This window comes from Epinephelus lanceolatus, chromosome 8 (assembly GCF_041903045.1).
Source record: "Epinephelus lanceolatus isolate andai-2023 chromosome 8, ASM4190304v1, whole genome shotgun sequence".
NCBI classification, from domain to species: domain Eukaryota; kingdom Metazoa; phylum Chordata; class Actinopteri; order Perciformes; family Serranidae; genus Epinephelus; species Epinephelus lanceolatus.
In genome coordinates this window covers 18497845-18520537 of record NC_135741.1, presented here as the reverse complement: position 1 = coordinate 18520537, position 22693 = coordinate 18497845, and the positions used below count along the sequence as shown (strand labels likewise).

General features: G+C 39.5%; 1 protein-coding gene and 1 long non-coding RNA gene across 3 annotated transcripts in view; one reads left to right on the top strand and one right to left on the bottom strand.

Moving 5' to 3' along the window:
* The window catches only part of LOC117258332 (metabotropic glutamate receptor 7-like), a 100585-nt gene extending 85712 nt beyond the window's left edge, over positions 1–14873 (top strand). Inside the window, exons 9-10 of one of the 2 annotated variants that reach the window (XM_033629138.2) lie at positions 7600–7852; positions 13836–14873. In XM_033629138.2, coding sequence (XP_033485029.1) covers positions 7600–7852; positions 13836–13972 — 390 coding nt within the window. In that variant the 3' untranslated portion in view covers positions 13973–14873. Of the gene's footprint in view, positions 1–7599; positions 7853–13736 lie in introns of both variants that reach the window. The other variant, XM_033629139.2, reaches the window with a different exon arrangement.
* On the bottom strand, positions 1970–22523 carry LOC117258333 (uncharacterized). Its single transcript, XR_004501755.2, has 6 exons — positions 22181–22523; positions 20308–20418; positions 15935–16037; positions 15553–15607; positions 15164–15237; positions 1970–2605 (listed from the first exon to the last, which is right to left on the bottom strand). It is a non-coding gene; the product is annotated as an uncharacterized LOC117258333 (long non-coding RNA).
* Positions 22524–22693: the final 170 nt, after the last annotated feature.

The window sequence follows — 22693 nt, the reverse complement described above, 5'->3', positions numbered from 1 at the left end:
AAAAACGTCAAAGTATAGTATGACATAAAAATCTTCATAAAAACGTCATAGTATAGTATGCGTAAAAATCTTAATAAAAAACGTCGTAGTATAGTATGACATAAAAAATCTTCATAAAAACGTCATACTATAGTATGCGTAAAAATCTTAATAAAAAATGTTGTAGTAAAGTATGCGTAAAAATCTTAATAAAAAATGTTGTAGTATAGTATGACATAAAAATCTTCATAAAGATGTCATAGTATAGTATGACATAAAAATCTTCATAAAGATGTCATAGTATAGTATGTCATAAAAATCTTCATAAAAACGTCATATTATAGCATGACATAAAAATCTTCATAAAAATGTCATAGTATAGTATGACATAAAAATCTTCATAAAAATGTCATGGTATATATGTCAAAAATCTTCATAAAAACGTCATAGTATAATATGACATACAAATCTTCATAAAAACGTCAAAGTACAGTATGAAAAAAAAACCTTCAAAAAAATGTCATGGTATAGTATGACATAAAAATCTTCATAAAATCATCAACGTATACTATGACATAAAAACGTCAGTATACTATGACATAAAAATTTTCATAAAAACGTCAGTATGACAAAAACCTTCATAAAAATGTCATGTATAGTATGACATAAAAATCTTCATAAAACGTCACTTTAGTATGACAAAAATCCTCATAAAAATGTCATGGTATGGTATTTCATAAACATCTAAATAAAAACGTCATACAAGTTTGACATACTAATCTACTTAAAAACGTCATAGTATATATGTCATAAAAATCTTCATAACAATCTTCCCTAAAAAAAGTCATAGTACAGTATGACATAAAAATCTTTATTTAAAAAAATGTCATAGTATGTCATAAAAATCTTCATAAAAACGTCATAGTATAGTATGACTAAAATGTGGGGATGATGATGACAGCAGCCCTTAAAACTCACCTGCCCTTGATAAGGATCAAACCTCCGACCTCGGAATTCCCAAGCAGCTCTTTAACAGCCTGAGCTATCCCACCTCACACTTCTGTTGTGTTTCACGGAGCCTTTTACTCTCTCCTCTGGACAGCAGCCTTTAAACTTCACCTACCTCTCTAACAGCCTGAGCTACCGGGCCAGAGATACTTTGTGTTTCTTTGACATTTTAACTTTCTCCTTCAGACATCAGCTTGCAAAACAGACTGACTATTCACCTGAGAATTGAACCCTGATCCTCTGACCTTCAAACCAGTCTTCTATCCCACTGAGTTAATGAACTGGAGACACATGAGCTCTCTTATTTTAAGATTTTCAGTCTCTCTTTTGAATGAAGGCATTCAAAATTCAGCTGTTAAGGTGTCCTATTTGAAGGAATTCATTAGAGACAGCTGTTCAGAAGACAGGCTCTCTGCTTTCAAGACATAGGCTTAAACTCTATCAACCTATCAACATCATCATTATAAGGATGTTTTCAATATTGACTTGTCCTGAGGGGGACATGAATACCAGTATTAAATTTCATAGCAGTCCAGGTAGTACATGGAAATATACAGAGAAAAATCACACACTTCATTTGGACAAAGGCATTCAAAATTCATTGAGCATTAACTGGTATTGACCCCACAACATCAGAATCTCTAATTATACCTCTAACACTGTGAGCTATTGAAGTAGACGGCTATTCTGTCTTTCCTCTGAGTGTTGTAGCTTAAAACACATTCGACTGTTAGGCTGAACACTCAAGACTACAAGGCAGTTTATTTTCTTTCTAGCTACATCTGCCCAGAAAACAAGTACAAATGGAGTCTTTTTGAGTTCAGTGTTTGGACTTGAATGTGCAACTTAAGGAATAACAAAGATCTGTTTATCACATTGAGCTACCTTTCTGCTACACATCCTGTGATCAGTCTCATCCAGAAAAAGTTTACCTTGACCAGAAATCTGGTCTGGACTACATTAACAATAAAAAGACACATAATAAAATACATATTTTATTGCACAGTCAGGAGCTGATAGTTGACTTTTGGAAGAGGCAGGGTCCTTAATGTCAGCAGGTCCTCAGTGTAGAGGGTTGATAGCTTCAAGTACCGTGGTGTCCACATCACTGGCAGCCTGACCTGGGTGTTGCATCCACCTCAGATGCTTCAAGAAACTCCAGCAATATCCAGATACCCCCTCCAATACTGAGGAATTTCTAGTCTTACACCATCAACAGCATCCTGACGGGGATCCTCTATACAGAAAAATCATAATCGTACATATATATTTATTATTGCGCTCTTTTTATAATGTACAAATTAGAGGAACTGAATTATGTGACAAATACATTAACAGAAGAGCACAGAAGATTATTCCAATCCATACTGTGAAGAATTTTCTTTGGAAATATTGACTTTGGGTCTTTGGCAACCCCTCTTTTCTTTGCCTCATAACTTTTTCTTTTCTTTGTTTTTTTTTTAACTAAGGAGTCCCTCATTTAAAAATACTTTGCATGTTTTCAATATTCAACATGAAACACAGCAGCTCATGGTAGAAGAGATGAGAGAAGGTGTTTCTTCAGGTGGTCTTATGATGTTCCTCTTCTTCCCAGTTGTCGTCCATTGACACTTCATATCTAAAAATGGCAAACACAAGCACCTCTCTTAACATGTAACACAACTAAAAGCTAAAGTAAAAATCACACAACAATATATTACTTAGAGCTATAGTATGACATAAAAATCTCCATAAAAAAGTCACTGTATACTGTGACATGAAAATCTTCAGAAAAAGGTCATATTATAGTATGACATAAAATCGTACTAAAAAGTCATAGTATAGTATGACACATAAATCTTCATATAAAAGAAGTCGTATATTTCATAAAAATCTTGATAAAAAAATGTCATACTATAGTATGACATGAAAATCTTCATCGAAACAGTCATGGTATAGTATGTCATAAAAATCTTCATCAAAAAAGTCATAGTACAGTATGATATAAAAATCTTAAAAAGTCATAGTATAATATGACATTAAAGTCTTCATCAAAAAAGTCATAGTACAGTATGATATAAAAATCTTAAAAAGTCATAGTATAATATGACATTAAAGTCTTCATCAAAAAAGTCATAGTACAGTATGATATAAAAATCTTAAAAAGTCATAGTATAGTATGACATGGCTTAGTGGTAGAGCAGGCGCCCCATGTACAAGGTTGTTGCCGCAGTGGCCCAGGTTCGACTCCAGCCTGTGGCCCTTTGCTGCATGTCATTCCCTCTCTCTCTCCCCCTTTCACACTTGTCTGTCCTATCAATTAAAGGCCAAAATGCCCCCAAAAAATGTCTTTTACAAAAAAAAAAAAAAGTCATAGTATAGTATGACATGAAAATTAATAAAATAAGTCGGTAAAGTGTGACGTGAAAATCTTCATTAAAAAAAGTCATAGTATAGTATGACGTGAAAATCTTGATGAAAAAAAGTCATAGTATAGTATGACATAAAAATCTTAATAAAATAAGTCAGCAAAGTATGACGTGAAACTCTTCATATAAAGACATAATAAAGTGTGGCATAAAAACATTTATAACAATATCACAGTATAGTATAACAAAAATGTAAAAAAAAAAATTTAAAAAAAAATTTGGCATTCAAGACTTTTTCCATCTTTTAAGGGCTGGAGTATTAGACAAGGGTAAAAAACAAACTGCAGGAAATAGCAACACTTCTTCATGTGCATAGACAAAAACTAATTGCCAATGCAATATACACAAAAATATTATGCCAGAATTAATAAATGCCATAAATCTTATAATGATATTAACCAAGCCGCTGTCTACACTGTAGAATTTAAGTAAACACTGGCACGCTACTTGTCTGGCTTAAAAAAAAAAAAGAATTTATGCAAAATAAAATAGCAGGTAATTTGACTCAGCTGCGTGAAATTATCATATCAGCCCTATCCAACCACATCATTTTACAAAACATGCCACACACAAACTGCATCTGTTGCCGAGTGATGTGGGAAACCCTCTGTGGGCTGTGGCACGCCTCTCCACTGAGAACATGAAATCTTCTACTTTGTCCTTTATAGGTGGGAGAAAATATATTCCTATTCTTGGAAAATAAACCATAACAATGTCAACGCACCTCCCAATTATTGTAGAGCTGCTATAATTTGAAATAAATGAATAAAAAGCAAGACACAAGAATAGATCCACCTGCTCTTGTTAAATTAGGATATTTTTAAGCAGTTAAGAGGGCCATCACTGAGTTCAAATACAAGTTTTCCTCTCACTAAGGAACCCTTTCTTTGCACCTTATCTTCATTATCGCATGTCATGAAGATGGTGCCATGCCATTGTTCTGACGGATCATAATTCAAGAGCTCCAATAGTCAGAAAAGATAAATCTAATAAGCTTTTACTGGTAGTGCTAGTGTAGATTTTTGTCCAATCACAACTGATTTCCAACTTTTAAACACTTGATGAATACAGGCTCTGATTAGAGCAACAAACATATCACCATACAGGCTAATGTAAACAATGTATGACAACAAATCATGTGAAGGAAACATCAGTAGCGACTTCCTCACATTGTTTTTACTATTAATGACCTGCTCTGACACATGCAGAGCGGCTTATATGTGTCACAACCTCTTATCTTTCTCTCGAAGCCCACAAATGGGGACCTCCTGCGCTGAGTCAAAATGAGGGGAACACCGGCGTCCACGCAGAGAGCACTGTCTCCAATATGGGATTGGGCTTTGCGGCACAAAGCCAGACAGAGTTATTCATGACATGAGCCCGGCTAGAAAGTAGGCCACCCAAAACAACAAGAGACATCCAGGTAGTTGAGAGGAGACTGCAAATCCCCTGGATCCATTATTGAAGGCATTCTCTGACAGGGCAGAGAGCATCCTAATTGTCACTTACTGAATCAAGTCTTTATCGCTGTGTGCATTTATAGTACTCAACCATACCCAACTAAATTGCCTTAGCTGTAAGTATATCCCTGGTGGGTATAATTATGAGGATTACCCTGAGCAGCTTTTTCTCTAAATGGAAGACATGTTGCTTGTTGTGGCTGGATGTTGGCATTTGGCTTGTCAATGGGATGTAAAATTCAAAAGCGACCGTTTGATTCCTGATGAGGACGTTAATAAATCATTACCGCGGCTATAAATAGAGAGTTGCCAAGCAGTTGTGAAAATGACTTCATGTATTTATTTATGTTAAAGCAACAGGAATTAATTATAAATGTTCTGTGACGAGCTAAACATTCGAGTGGTGGGTGAGAGGGGCTACGAATTTGGGTCAAGCTCATCGAGAGGCACAATGAAAAACCCCGTCTCTGTGATTAGAGGCAGTAAGAAAAAGGATTTGGTTTGGTGTGTTCATGTGTGTGCGTTTGTGTGTATGTGTAGCTGCATTAGAGGGAGTGAAAGCCTACATATCTACCCGTTTTTGTGTGTGTGTGTGTGTTTGCCTGTGTGCGATGAGTGTGAGTAAGCACCTAATACTCATTGTGCGCCTGCTCTCAAATCAACTCTCCTGCATGGTCAATAAATCAGTTCTGATAGGGTCAGCATTGCAGCGTCTAAGGTATCAGAATCTCATTAAAAGCTTATTCCAGCCGTGTTTAGTTTCTTGCACCAAACTCTGTAGTGTTGCTATGGATACCAGACAGGTTACCAACAACCAAACATGGAAACGCAGCACAGGGCGGAGATTATCTGGCGATTATATTTGACGCCACGTGTACTCTTCACAACACTTTGATCGGTTGCCCCGATATCTAATCACAAACGCTGCAAACTCACAGCTCAGAAAGCGCAACATTCCCGTCCTCCCCCAGCCTGGAGTGACACAGAACAGAGTGCACCGAGAGCATTGTGATATTCATACAGTTATTAATGCATGGTGCGCCAGCCAGATCACTGCCTCTGATGCTGCTGCACACAGAAACAGGAGGGGATGGAGAGAGAGAGGGAGGCAGTTGAGTGTATTGGCATGTTGATGATATCAGGCGCCTACCTGAATGATTGGTGGAGATTGGAAGACAAAGACATGACTGGCATGTAAATGAGTCGATCTGGTATGAAAGAAATTACCATTAGTCGTGCTATTTGCCAAGAAAAACTGTATGCAAATGGTGACATTTCTTCCTCTCACTGAATCAGTGAGCGTTTCGCTGCTCTGCGGATACACTGGTTGCTAATGTGTTTACAATTGTATCCCCTCCCCATTCACATCACCAGTAGCTGGCAGCATATAAGTGACATCTGATGCTTTCAAGTGCAGTAGATTAGTGAGGCGGCTTTGGTGATCTGCTCTTGAAACAATAATGCCCCCTCTCAAAGTGATTCTTTCTCCAAGACCCTTAAATGAAACAAGAGGATCTTGCGTGTCTGCTGAATTACTGCCTTCACTACCTCTTAGTGAAATCACCTCCCTTTTTTAATGAAGTTACTATAGAAAATTCATGTTAACCTGAATTGTAGAGTGATCCGGGTTACATAAGCTTGTAATTACCACACTGTGGTAGGCACAATGTGAAAGGAGTTATGTAACCTCTAAAAGGAATGTTATGGTGATAGCATTTAAGTGAGCATACCTGTGCAGGGCTCACATGAATGGAGGTCTTGTGAATGATCTTGCCACTTAAAGCAGTGAGTGCCTTTCACAGGCTGCACACCACTGTGTGCAGAGCTGCAGGAAAACAAATGTAGACCCGCTGTATACTGCAGTGTTCTTAGTTCATGCTCTACTCTAAGAGGAATCTAAATTAAAATGCGCTCGGCTTCAGGAATGGTTAGTGGAGGAAGAGGCAGCTCAGCGGCAGTAGATTGGTCTGATGAATGCTTGAGTGGTGAGATAAAAGCTGATATGGGAGGAAAGGAAAGGTGAGTACAACATGTCATTGACAGTGTAGTGTATCAATCTAGTCACGGGTTCAGGTGGACGGACTGGTAGAAAGGAGGCCATGTGAGGACATTTTGATAAAGTCATGGTGACGCTTCTGCTATTGTCATTAATACGCTTGAACCGTCTTCGACTTGACTGAGTAGCTGCAGGTCAGGCTTTAATAAATGCTGCTGGATTGTTACCGCACGCATGACTGCTCCTTTCCCCACAGCTACACATAGCAAATATCCACACCACCTACAGATCTGATAATAATGTTGGATTATAGGAAAAAAGGATGTTGTCATTGAACAGAATAATCAGTTATTATCGGGAGGTTCTGTAATTTTATTAGTCAAACAAACACATCCTCCTTTTGTCAGGAGATTTCTTTACACTCCAGGATTGAAAAAAATGGACAACGGCCAATGAACTTTTTTCGCTGGATGCTCATATTCTGTTATCAGGCGATGGTTATTATTAGGTTTTGCCTCATCACTGTGCTCAACAGTGTGACTGTTCTGTAATTGGCCACAGATGTTAAGCCATCCTAGCTGTCTTGTCTCTCATTTTTCTTGATAAGGGTTTATAATGCTACTCCTGACTTATTTGTCTGCCTCATAGGGCTGCCAAATCACATAGAAAGAAATTGCCTTTTTATATTAAATTTTGCTATGCAAGTCTGAATTAAATTCACCCTTTACCTGTGTGTGTGTCCTTCCAGCTGTACATTCAGACAACCACCCTGACCATCTCCATGAACCTCAGTGCCTCAGTAGCACTGGGCATGCTCTACATGCCCAAGGTGTACATCATTATCTTCCACCCTGAGCTGAACGTACAGAAGAGGAAGCGTAGCTTCAAGGCTGTGGTCACAGCTGCCACAATGTCATCACGTCTGTCCCAGAAGCCCAACGAGAGGCCCAACGGAGAGGCCAAGACTGAGCTGTGTGAGAACCCCGCTGCTGACCCCATGAGTAAGTAGCCCAGTGAGAGAATCATAAAGCTCAGAGCCACACACATGTGCACCAAGAACCAAGCTCATTTAAGTTTTCATTAGACATCATGTCATGTGTAATCACAATGTTACTTACTGCTTTAGAGCTAAAAAGGCAAACGTTAGACCTTTGTTAAACACAATATGCAGCCCTCTCTCCTTGGAATCACATTTGTATTTACTAATCTACTTTCTTAATTACGTTGTTGTGGCAACGTAATAGCTGCATATCCAGAGATGACGTTTCATTCAGGTAACAAAACACTACATCAATGTACCACATAAGACTAAGACAGAGGAAGATGGCAGTAGGGCTGGGCGATAAAAAATAACAATAATTGTCCTAATATAATTTTTCTTGATAAAGATATAATAATGTTTGATAAATCCTCCTCTATTGATTCAAACCACACGTACGTCTGTAGAAGGGGATGGTAATGCGCCTTGAACACCAGTTACCACCCACCATTAACCAGAGGAAGGAGAAGAAGGCTGGCCACTAATGTGTATGTTAACATCCAACAGGCTCCCCACAATTGAATTTGCCACATTATGTTAGCTACAGTAGCTGTAAGGTCAACTCATCTAAGGCTAATGGTTAAGTTAGCTCGTAAACGTGACTGACTAACCGTCTTGTTTCCTTAGAATGATGTGACACAACGTGACTAAAGGTAAAGTGAGTGAAACTTATATAAATTTTCTCGTCCATAACATGATTTCTGCCTCATTCAAGTCAGATAGGCTTTCATAGGCTGTAACTGACCCCACATTACTTCACGACATCATCAAAGCTCGTCTGTTACTGTTTTGATTAAGAAACGACAGAAATTACAGACTGTGGGTGAAAAAACTGTTCAGAAAATACTGACCACAGTTGAGAATTTTGTTTTATCTGTTGTTTTTTTGATCTGTTTTTTAAAAAAAAATTAATTGTGAGCCCAGAAGTTCAACATGCTGCTGACCAGAATTAAGATTTTTGTCTAGTTAGTGTTTTTGGTATTATTTTGATTATAATGAGTATGAATCTACCTCAGATTTGAGAAATGTTCTGCTGGCAAATACTGTCATGATCTGTCCATAAATCAGTTTAAACCACAATTAACAACATTTCCTTATTGTGTTAACTGACAACAGAATTTGCTCGGAATTACGTTTCCCTCAAAACGTATTAGCGGTTTTAAATTAGTTTTCTATAAGTGTAATTTCAAGGAGACAGGGCTTAACATAAATGCTTTCTGTGTTTGCTCACACTTGCTTAAATTTCTCACTGTTAATTCTGCGATGATCGAGCCAACTTATGGACAAGAGTTTGTCGAAATAGCCACGATAACATCAATGAAAGTGCATCACACACACGGATTTCACATCAAGTATTTCTCTATTGGCGCAGTCCATCCATTTAGTCTACAGCGAGTTAATAAGGCTTATATAGAGATCAGAGTATTAAAGAGACCACAGAGAGCCAGGAGTTGAGATCTACATACACTATATGTCTGCTGTGGAGATTTCAATTGGTTTAAAATCTTATATTCCCGAGAAGGGCGAATGAGATGTCTTTCTATTCTTTCTCATATTTCCTTTCTTGTACTAGAAAGTCCCATTCCAGCAATTTAATTGGGTGGGTAAAAAGTATGTTTAACGTCCTACAGAATGGACCCAGTTATCTCGGGTTCCTGATAAATGGTTAGACCTTTAGCTCAAGTGCACAGCACAGAGCATGAAAGAAGATGGGGGGACTCGCTCTGTTAAGAGATTTGAAGAAGGAGGGCTTTGTCACCAGGAAGGGAAGGAGATAATCTGTCTCTGTGGCTGTGTGTTACTCATACCACCCTTCAACTGAAACAGTAAGCATGATCCTTTTAGCAAAGATAATACTGGGTATTAGTACATGAGTGTAGAAGCCTACGTACTTCCATACTTAGGTGATATGGTGTTTGTTTTGGGTGAGAAACACCAACACTCAAAAGGATTTTAGAGAAGAAAAAAAAACTGCAAAACATGGAATTTAGACCAATGTTGCCATGGAGGCTCTTTGCTCTTCTCTAGTTGTCAGGATGAAGACAGAGATGATTGACAGCTCATGCAAATCACACATCACAGTCTCCAAAGGCCTCTTCTCCTGCAACGCTTCTAATCACACAGAGCGATCATGGCACCCACAGGTGCACCAGCCCCTCAACCCCTCTTTGAATTATGCCTATGAGATGACAGATTTTCCTGGGAATTTCTCCAAACAGCCAACAGTTGTCACACTCATCTGTCAGGAGCCGAATAAGCTTGTGTACGTGTGTGTGTCTGCTTACAACTGCGAGTTGTGCATCTGTGTGTGCAGATTTCAATGTGTGTATCTGTGTGTGACTGGATGTGTGAGTTGCACACATATAAATCAGAGAGCTGATGCAAGTATATCAGGGGATGGGGAACATATCCTTGCCAGTCACACATGTGGCTCAATGAGCAAATTCACTCTGCATTGAGGGTGAAACCTTAACATCTGTCGCAGCAGCACATCAAAAGTCCCCAAGCAGGGCATGCGGTCTCTGCAAGGCCCTCCCAAAAGTGCACCGTGTCATCTGCTCCGTGTGTCTCTCACCTTCTGTCTCTCCTATACGAATGTCTTCTCGCCTCATCTCCCCTCCTAGCACACTCTCTCCTCCCCTTGCCCCTTCTTTTTTAGCAGCAGAAGAAGTGACATTTATTAATGGCGGATTTATGTGCATGACCGCCCCGAAACCTGAACTGTGCCTCGACCATCCCTGGAGACTGTCCGTCAATTCCTGTAACCATCAGAGCGCCAAATACCTCCCTTTCAGGGCCCATCAGCTCTGTATGAGATCACTCTGAGTGATTTATAGGATTAAGAGCATTAGCAGTTCTGCAGATTTACATTGGTAGTTCTGATACGGTGTTAATATCATCATGATTATGACTCTTAAAAGACCTTGCAAATCAGAGATACTTCATGCTTCACTGTTCTGTATCATTTTTTTTTTTCTGACATAGATCAACCAAAACAGACATGTGTGGATGACTAATGCTTTTCAGATTAATTTCATGAACAATGACTGCGTTTACATGCACAAAATATTCAGTTATTTGTCCTTATTCCAAAAAAGATGCTGGATGTCATTCATTAATCGATCTTAGGAAGAAATGTCTTCTTAAAACCCACTTCTAGAAACCCCTCACAAAGATTCTAATATAATCAATGTTTTCTGATTTAGGATTTGTTCCTAGGTAAGAACAGAAGATATGCACACTCAAAGCACTTACACGCACATTTTGAGCTGACATATTTGTGCAAAATAATTAGTTATTAGATTTTCCCTAATGCTACAGTTGTATAACATCATAGGATTTATATTACAGTGATATTTTTATAATTTTGTTTTAGAATTATTTTGATTATTGTACATTTACAAAAAGCATTAAACATTCAGTAACTTTTTATTCACATCAGATATGTTAATGGAAACCATGCCATCTAATAATTAGTGATTGATCACAATAGAAAATATCACAGGCGGGTCGGGTTAGGACACAAAGTTACAAAGCGGCGCTCCTAGTTATTAATAAATTACAGAACATTGCGTGAAATTGTCCACCCTCACCTTATCTCCCCCTCTCGGCCTCTCTTTAAACACACACACGTACTCCTCAGAGAGGGCCGAAGCACTCGTCTCTGTCCTCAGTCCTGACAGCTGTGCTACTGTATTGCACACAGTTTGCAGTTTGCAGGTCGAGTGGTTGATTAACGTGTACTTTTAGCATCTCGTACATCTTTGTGTGATTTTACATCCACTCCTGATGCTACTAAATATGACAACTCTATGGGCATTCACTTTCTGCAGAAGCACCTCTACTTCAAAACAGAGGGTTTTTTAATTGTTTTTTTTTTTAATGTTTAAAGTCGGGTGCTCCACCATCATTGGATTTTCTGTAGGGCATACTTAATTCTCTCAACTAATTCTTCTTCTTCAGTTTCCATTTGTGCACACAGCCCTGCAGTCTTGTGCCCTTTGATTGGGATTCGCGGGGCCTTTACCTATGCTAATTAGGATCAACTAGCTTTCAACTTATGAAGACAATTGGATTCATCAATATAAGAACACAGGTGCGAACAGTTCTGTGGTTTGAGAACACGTCGTGAATCTGATTGTAGACTTTTCTTACAAAATTTCTCAAGAACAAATTTAAGAAAAAACCTACGATTATTTGTGAATGAGTCCCAATATTCCTACTGAGCTGTTTACATGGCTTATGAAAAAGAATATTCCACAGATATTCCTGTTTACATGCAGCCGTGCATATGTTGATTAATGTGCCCTAACATGTCGTTTATCATGTCAAAATATGGAAAAGTAGAACAGCTGGAGCAGCTTGTGCCATTTAGCTTCTTTGCATCAAAATAGGATTTAACAAAGTTTTCCACCAGAAAACAAATGTTGGGCGTGCACCTCAACCTCAGCCTTGACAAGTGTTGTGTACAACGTATCCATGACAACACACAGAGCCTACTTTAAACTGACAAGACGCCATGTGTCACAAACTGTGGTAAAAACCCCTATTGAGACGCATATTCTGAATGCACTATATACACGTCCAAATAATGCTCCCAAACCCAGAATAGTACTGACATATTCCACATGTCTTAATCAGAAAGCAGCTCATTCAGACGAATGCCTAATTCGGAATATATAAACTAAATATGCTGTTTGCATGACCTGCATCAAATTCAGAATATTGTCATATTCAGAAAAATAGGGGAGTATTTCTGTGCATGTAAACATAGTCGATGAATACTACAGGAAAAACTGAACCTAAAAATTCTGCAGAACAAAATGTAAGCAAAGTAATGGGATGAGATGTATAATCAGCCGTCGATAATAAATATTAAGATGTTAGCACAGGAGGATGTCTCAATCCCTGACAAGTACACACATACACACATACACACACACACACACACACACACAGCATCTAGCAAAAAATAAATTAAAAAAAAAAAAAAGACTGTTTATGGTTAACAGCAAAAATCTGTTGTACAGTTACTAATGTTTTATTCATCATACTTTCTGGCCAAGACTACAAAATGCAGCTGTAAAGAAATGGTGCGACTTTAATTGCATAGCCCATGGGAGCTGGTTGCCATGGCAACATTAAAGCAGTGGAATGAGAATTTATAGCAATGTCTGTGATTAAGAAAATGTGCGTCGACCTTCCTCGCCGCACAGAAAGGACAGCGCACCTGCAGATACACACAGCCATGTACTTGATGTTAGTCCACCAGCTACATTCACATTTTCCTCAAGCACCACCACATTGACGCCTACCCTACGATCAGGCTTAATCCAAAGACTGACCTTAACTCCTACCTCTAAACACCCTCTTACAGAAGTCATGACGAGCCAGAAATGCCTTCACTCTGCAGGTTGGAAACTCAAATTGGTTCTCATAACGATAGATACACAGGAGGACGACAAACACACACACACACACACACACACACACACACAGCACCTAGGCACTCAGCCACATTCTGATATGTTTCCATGGCAATCCAGGCTGGGATCACATTGCATGCCCTAGCATTTGTTCGGTGCTCACTTGTGTGGTGTTTGTGTTTTTTCATCACTAGTTAACATCTGAAAATAGAAACTAAGGCTGCACACGGGGGCATTGTGAGTTGAAATGATACACTAGGCCAGAAAATATTGCAACTGATTGCACACAGCTGGTGATAAGGATGCACAGCACAGTAGGAAGAGCCGTTGATGTTTAGTTGCTTCTTCAAGATGCTTTTTTTTTGTTTTGTTTTTGCAGCGCTCAAAGTAAATCTGAATCTTTTTTTACTCTGTTCTCAGGTCAAGCAACCAAGAAAACATATGTGAGTTACAACAACCTCAGGATCTGATCTGCTTGAAAATGAATGCTGTTTGTCCTTTTATTTGTGATTTGAAAAGGGAAGGGAGCTCTAGAGGAACAGAGAAAGACAGACAGAGACAGGAGAGCGAGCGCAGGCATCCCAGCACCACCTGCAGTACCTATGCACTCCAGGACTGTGGATAGCAACCAACCTTCATCCAGACATGATACATGAGTCCTGACAGAGACTAGCACAGCTGTAGGCCAGTGTGGCTGGGTCGGCCTAACTAACCAAACTCTAGGTTTCAAACTTGTGTTGTGGCCCCCTTCTCTCTGACAGAGAACAACTTGCCTGCTGAAAGGGGTCACACTGTGAACGAGGACAAACCGCTTAAAAAAAAAATTAAAAAAAAAATAGAGAAAAGTAAAAGGACAGTGGATCTGCTTTCAAGATATTTTCTTTTGAAATGTCATTAAAGCCATATTCTCTTGGGGTTCCCATTATCTGATTTTCTGTTTTGTATTGTTTCAGTGATTTTCTTCTGTGCCTCTTTTTCTTGCAGTTGATTTAATTACCTAAAACAGCAAGCTCTGCCACATACAGTAATTTGTTTTACTGAAATCAACGCAAATCGGTCCCAGATGATTATTATGTTAGAGTGATGGGCATTGTAAGTATATTTTTTTTGTAAATATTTGAGAGTATTTTCATGTTTGGAGTACAAAAATAGATATCCAGTCTTTGTTCAATTGGATTTGGATGGTAATGAAAAAGCACCACAAAGTGTTCACTTTGCATGTGCCAATGTATGTCTGTTCTATTTGATGTAAACCAAAAAAAAAAAAGAGAAATAAATTCTGAAAATGACGATACGCTTCAGCATCCTTCTGCCGTTTGTTTTCTTTAGTAGGACTGAACTTCATTAAATGACAGAATATGGCTTTAATCTGTTGTTGGATTGACCCCCTCCTGTATCTGCAAGCATGTTTGTTTTATATAGTTTCGTACTGGGTATATTATGCCTAATTATGGTGTGGGAAACATTAATATCAGAGCAATCATGCAAGTATGTTGTGATGTCTGTCAAATTATGAACATGTAATAAAATCATTTTGTTATCTTTTATACAATTAAACCAGACAGCATATCATAGTTATTTCTGTGTGTGTGTGTGTGAGTGAGTGAGTGAGTGAGTGAGTGTTTGTGTTTCATAGCACAAGAGAGTAAGTTTAAACTGCTGTATGAATACAATTAATCACTGTGTTGTTTATGGCGTTCTGTAAACCGATGAAAATGTCATGTGCTCGTTTACCGTCTCACCCCATGACAGGGCACATTAGCGAGCTCGCTGAGCAGTGCTGTCATGCAAAGGAGATGAGACCCTGCGAGAGGAGAGGATGTCCACTTGCTGACTCCTTTACTCACCCCTTGCTCTTTTCTGTCACATCGGTTGTTCCTCTCTCTCGCTGCTGCTCCTTCCAAGTCTCGCCACCGATCCCCTACATGAATAATATAACATGTCAGATCAATTTGTCCTGCTGATGGCCAAGCCTTTACGAGCTAACCGCTCTTTATTCCAGTGCCTGCCTGCAAGCATAATGTTACTATTTTCAATATTGATTATTATATAAAAACATGAATAGGCCACGCATGAGAGACTTGTGTTTCTTCACCCGGTAAGCATCTCCCTCCAGGCTGTTACATGGGCAAATGATATATGACCAAGAGATGCTGATTCCTCTTTTCTGTCTGTGTTTGTGTGCGAGCAACAGAGAGATGGTGGGAAAGAGAGAGCGAGAGAACAAGATCCTTACCCACACAGGTTTTCTGTTGTTTCTCTTTCCATTTGTCTGGCATCTCTCTCAGCTCCTGTGGGACCAGATGGTCTTTACTTCTCATACGCACAGTCTGTCATTTTCTGTTGCACACAGCCAAGAAAAATCCCACTTATGCCCAATTAAGACTAGCCTCTCCCCCACCAAATTAATTGCCTGTGTCAGTGTCTGTGTGCAAGTAATCAGTAGGGGCTGAACAGCGTTTAGATTTGCAGCTCAGCAAAAAAAGACAAGAAATAGTAAACAGCTCAAGCAGGAGCATTTTAGATCTTTATATAAAGCAAAAAAACTTTAAGAGACAGGATCTTTGATATGCAGAAAAATCTAAAACATGGCACTTTCAGGAATGTTTTTTACTTACTTAAAATAGTGTGAGGTATGGTTTACTCCAGCTCCAAACACTCGAGGCTCCTACGTAAGGGCCCACCTGCTCAGTATGCACCTGTTCTGTAGGCAGCAGTTTCCTGGGAAAACATCAAAGGGAGAAAACTAATCATGGTGGACTGAGAGCAAGGCACACACTCCACCAGGAGGACTTAAATCTCCCAAACTCTAAGGACTGTCAATTGCAGATTATTATGAGTGGAACATTTGAAGCTGAACAAAAGATTTTATGGACTCTTAAAAGTGTACACAGGCTCGCCAAGAGCTGTGATTCTTAAAAGCTTTCTAGTTATAAAGTTGTCAAAAGTGTGAATTACTGAGGAATTACAAGTATGCACGACCCAATTTGGATGACAAGGTGACACCGCTGCTACACAAAATGTACATTTCAGCATGCACCTCGTGCGACATGTAGAAGTCCCAGCGCCAAACGCTCCAGCTTTCTTCTATCTTGAGTTTTTATGTCACTTTGGTTGAGCTCCGCCTTTGAAGAAAGCCTTCCTTATCTTGTCAGAACTCCTGATGCGCTCTTTCACAGACAATTTACTGATGCAGAGTCTAGATTAGCTCTGTTTCATGGCTCCTGGGCCCTGGGCTCTCCTATCTCTCCATAAATGTCCAATTATCCAACTCCAGCCAGAGTGAAACCTTATCTGCTTCCCGTCAGTGACCAACTGAGGCCTGATATAACGTGGGTTGGAAAAAAAGACTCTTCTTATTTTTCCTTCTGCCGCATCTTGTACTCAAAACCTCCTCATGATGCTTTTTTGCTCGCTAGTTTTTTTTCTTCCTCTGTGTCTGCAGAAATCAGGCCAGTTGCTGTTACCAGCACATAGTGACACTACGATTTTATAATTAGTGGTACAGTAAGATAGCCATTGGTTAGACATGAATCATAACATCCACATCTCCTCATAAGCACTAATTACCATCTAAAAGAAGATCATGAGTGCATTTTATGAACTGGCTCCGCAGCTGAGATTCTGTTTGCTTTTCTGCGAGCGATATGAGAAAAAGATACAGTGCCTGTTTTTTAACGTGTATATATATGCTAGTGTGGGGTCACTGGGCGCCATTTCTTATCTGTGGGTCCTCATACCAGGCTTTACTTAGGCTGCACACTCTGTGTGTGCACGCGTGAGTGTTTGCCACAGCGTTATTGCATTTTTAATCAGCGGAAGAGACCAGGCATCATTCTCATCACATTAGTGTCTCCTGGTATTTATTCCTCTCTCCCTCCCTTGCTCTCACCACTTTTACTCCTGGGGGGAGCTGGGTGGGTGGAGAGAATACATTTGAAATTTGCTCATTTGACAGTCGTTAGAGATATGGATTCTGACAGTGCACAATTAGCTCAGTCACCTCCTTTATCTTCACTCATCTTTGGCTGGGGGATTTAGTATGTGTTGCCTCGACTGTAATAACCGTTATACCTCTCTCACCGTCTCCTTCTCTGTCTTCCCCTCCCATCTCTTCGATATCCAAACTTCTAATTCCATCTTTTCCCCAGTTAATGATCATTTGAAAATTACATATCTGACTGCATAGATTTTAATTGACTGCTGTGTTATTAAGACGGCTGACTGAGACGAATGCTCTTCAGAATTCGCAGCTGAGTAGGTGCACTAATCTGCTGCTTTCCCCCAATTTCCCCTGTCAGAAAAATGCATTCATGGAGAACAGAAGTACCGAGCGCCGGCATACATCTCGTGAATATGTTGCATATTTGTTATGCGTTAGCTGCATGAAAGATGCAACTCACTTTAAGAAGACTGTATGAAATAAAGTAGTATATTTTTAGCATTGAATCGCAGCTCAGGTTCACAGCACAAACAAAAGCCAACAGCATTTAAAGCACGACAGATCATCTGTGGCTTAAACAGGAGTTGACAGAGATAAGTGCTGGCTGGCTGTGAAATTTAACTAGAAAGCTAAGCCCTTGATTTCAAGGAGCATGGCGTAAACAATGCATTTCCACATCCCACACAGATCACTGTTATTTCAAAGAAAAGTAAACGCCTAAAGAGAGAACAAAATACTGAAATGGAAATGAATAGTTGAGAAAGAGTGATAGAAATCCACATCAAACAAAGATGAAATGAAATTGAAAACCCGAAAGGTACAGAGAAAAAAAAAAATCACATACCACACTTGTTCGCTTGTTTGGGAGTAGATTAGTGGAAACAGCTGTCTGATGTTACGCTTATATTTAGTCATTCTTCTTAAAACTGATCCTAATTCAGGCACATAAATCCTCCACATCAAGCCACCTTTAGAAGCTTAAAAGCTACAAGTTTTGCTTTGGGCATTGTGCAGGAAGTGTACAGTCAAATGATTATAAATCAATTCAAAGTGTGAATTATAGTCTTACCACGCAAACTACATCGCTGAATATTGTGTGTCTCATTTTTCAGTTGGCGGTGGAGTGTGGAGCACTCTCCATTTGATTAAACTCTACCCAAAGGCTGCATCAATTATGTATCTTCACAATGGAGTTAATGGACTGCAATAACAGTTGAAGATGACTTGACTAAATTTCCACATGACATGGCAAGAAAAATCTCACTTCAGTAATGTAACCCTCCTGAACAGCTTGTCTGAAATGATAAAAGATCGGGCCTGCTTCTAGCTTATTAAATAAAATCGCATTTTCTTGTGTTAATTTCCCTGTTAATCGGTAAAACATTATGCCCCCCGACAGATCTGTTTCCTCTGGGAGAGTGTAAAATGTAGCACGCATGTCGGCATGTGTGCAACACACACACTCATCTGCCACAGTGTTATGTTTCTCAATTTACCTGTGTGTGTGTGTGTGTGTGTGTGTGTGTGTGCATTGAATGCATATGTGTGTGAATGTCTCAGCTCAGCTTGCAATCCATCTACCTTGTGATCCAGCCACTCTAATTCTGGTCTCTGGGGATTCAGTCCCATGAGTGGACCCTCGCAGAGAACAGAAGGGGCCCGCCAAGCCCAGACTACACAGTCACTGACCCATCTGGCCAGCAGGCCAGCAGGGAGCACGCAGGGATGCAGAGACCAAAGCTCTGCACAAACATCCTGTGCTAACATGAGACTGGCAGATCACACAATGCCAGTAAAAGGTAGAAATGGAGTACGACGACGACCACACACTGAGCAAGCCTCATGTTTTATTTTCGAATGTTGTGTGTTGTCTGAACTGCATATAATAACAGAGGGCAAAGAGTTTACAGCTAAACGCACACCACCGAGAGGAAAATGCAGTATAGTGCATAAAGTGACAGCGAAAACCTGCTGCTGCGTTGTGTATAATTTAGAGCAAAAACAACATGTTGATTCAACTGTGATCTTTGCACATCTTACAGAGGTTGGTTCAACATGACATTATGGAGTAGAGGTGGGGTTTAACCTGACCTCAGCCCTGCTGTTTCTCCTCCACGCTCAAATGCACAGCCATGTAAACGTTTCTAATAACCTCTCACATGCCGAGCGCCTGCCCTGCAGCAAGCTTAAAATGCTGCTCACACCATTAACGCCAGTGCAAGCAGCCAGTACAAGGCAGCATCTGTCATGTTTCCCCCCCTCGTCGCTTCTAGAACCCTCCCAACTTCTTTAGCTTTGTCATGCCTCTGAAAATCCACCGCATCCACGCAAGCGGGCACCTTCCGTGACTGAAGATGAGGATTTCCATCCCAGCTCTGGAATGGATCCAATTTATGAGATAAGGAGCAAAATGCAATTAGTCTACACTTTCTAAATCTGTGACTGAATTATGGAGTCTCACAGTTGTTATAACTTATCTCACTTTCTAATTACGAGTGTGACTTAAGAGAGAGCCGACACATTTTATTATCAGGGGGAATTAACTGAGGATCACTTCTTTGCTGATGCACTGTTTAATAAATAGCAGACATCAGAGATACACTCATTGATTCGCATGTGGCGTTATGGTAACTCTTAAGGTAATGAATTTAAATAAACTCAAGTATCTTATAATAGGATCTTGTTGCCTATACACGCAGTATCTGATAAACGATAATTGCAGTTTTGTATTTTGTTTACCACAGCTTAAGGCTACTTGTTATTTGTCTACAAAAGATATTATGATCTCATGCAAAGGTTATCAATCAGTGCCTTTGCCACGGTGTAATGCTACTGCCATCTACTGATACTGCAGCGATCTCTTTCTTTCTCTGTTTTTCTCCCTGCCCCGCTGAGCCTTGTATTATCACTACCCTGTCTCAGAATATAAGATCTGCACAACTAGTGCCGACAGATCACAAAATGTACTTCTGAATAGACTTCCTGTTCAGCGCTCAAGGCAACCAAGCTCATTGTGTCAGCCCTTACGCAGCATTCAAATGAACTTACTTCATTCTTTCACAAGATGGCGCTGCAGTCATTGTTGGTGGGAGGACAAGAGGCAGGCTGCGGATGAGGTGACAACTTCAACTTCATTTTTTTTTTTAATCATTTTCAGTGCTGCAAGAGAAAAATCAACTCATTTTTATGTACAAGAGAAGCAGTCATTGGCAATGAAATTCATAAAAGGGAACACCACCTAAATTAAAATGTCCAAGATGTTATTTCCATGGCCAACGAAAGTTCAATCAATAATTGCGACCATGACCTGCTCCCTCTCAAAGCCAGAAATCAGAGAAGTAAGTCTCAATCTTGTCATGTCATCAAAGATAAAGTCTAGAGCTGCTCCAGAGACATTGAATGGGAGCCTGATTTTATGGACTACAGAATGTTTGTTTTCTTTTTTTTATACCCAAATGAGCTTTATGCTATTGTAGTGTTCTCAATCCAGGACAGAAAGTGCACATATACTCAGAACATTCCCCTGGGTGCTCTAATTGTCATCTATAACCGCAAGTGATTTGCAAACATGTCAAGCTTGTAAAAAAATAAAAATCAAACTTTACTTTTAAGTACAGTAAATTTCCAGCACAGAGCTTTGAAGTGCTGTTCTCTGCTGTAGTGACTAACCGACAGCTACATGACATAGACAGCAATCTAGCTCAACAACAAACGCAAGTATAATGCTGAATATATCAAACTATGTGAACCTCAGACTAATGACTAAGAAGAAATCTGGACCCTGTGGCTGAACCAGTTGGGAACCACTGATCTATAACATCTTTCCCAATTAATTGTCTGTAGAGCAGCTTAAGACTTTATACCCTATGACAGTGATACTCATCTTACAGCCTGTGGGCAAAATCTGGCCCGCAACAGGGTGCTGGGTGCCCCCCTACCATTTTCAAATTCACGATAAAAAATAAACTGAGTCACACTGGAATTTTTACTGTAAATAAAGTGCTGTAGTGCATAAGAAGCATCAAATAAGAGCTTGTTTATCAAAAAAGTCCCTGGGGAGGATTCCCCAGACCCCCTGACAGAGGGTCTGGTTATGTCCCACATGTCCTCAAAGCCTAGAAACACCCTTGCCTCCACCTGGGCCGTGCAAGGCTGCTGCGATGGGCCCCTGGCTTTCTGTCATTTTGGAAAAATAGCCCTAGGGCAAAGTGAGTTCAGTACCCCTGCCCTATGACATCACAGATTTGAGTTACAGCACTCTAGTTTTTGGATAATGCTGAAAGTTGTTCATTTCTACTAATATTTTTGGACTGTTTTAGACCATAGGAATAACATGTATGAACTGTGAAAGTGGGCGTAGATCCCCTTTAAGTGTCAGGCTCCCTCCAACAATGATAATTAAATGTCTATAAAAGAAAAGGTCACACAAGTAAAACAAAGATGACAATCTAAACTTAAGGTGTAAGTTAACATGGGGATAAAATATAACAAATAAAATCTTAAATGAAGTAATATAAATCACACAGTAATTGAACTGAATAAACTGAATGCAAACGCAAACAGTAACGTAGTAATGAATATATGCAGTCTTATAAACACACTATGAGCTAGGAAGACAATGCATTGACTTACATAATTTCCTGTATATTAAAGCTAAATGTATACGACCCTAATTTACCCTAATTTTACATTAACCTAAATTACTTTGTGGAGATCGTTTTGTGCATTTTTTCCTGTGTTAACAGGTTGTTGTCCTCAGTATTCTTTCAACCGAAGAAAAAAAACAAGCAGCTAACACACTGCTTCCAAACCTCCTGTAAAAGTTACGTTAGCTTGTTACACTTCTAAAACAAACTCAACAGTTAAGTAAACCAAGTTAATTCAAGACATATTACTGATAATATGATATTGTTTTACTCACCATTGAAGCTCAACTCTGAAGCACCGGGTTAATCAAACATGGTTCAAACAGCCGGTGTTTCTGGGCTAACTAATTAGCATGCTAATAAGCTATCAAAAAGCTACTAATTAGCCGTTAAGTCAGCTAGCAGGACGCAGAGTAGTTAGCTAACGTTAGCACCCTAAATTGCAAGAAAAGAAAGAAAACTGCCGCTGCTCTGTGTTTTAGAGGGTTAATAATGTTCTTGTTATGGTTTTTATAAAAAGCTAATGAAACACAGACTGATGAAATTGGTTAATTCTGGGTCCCTACAAGCTCACAAAACGTTAATGGTTGGCTAATGTTGAGATCAACCTCCAGGGCGGAAGTGCCCAAAACTGCAATTCATCGGCTGGCCACTGGGGGCTGGCTGCAAAACAGAGCAAATCCCCATTGACTCCCATGTTAAAATATCCAACTTTACAGCTAAAATAAACATGTTTACAGCCAGGTTCAAAAAACAGTTTTGATCTCTATGGCTTATTTTACCATTCA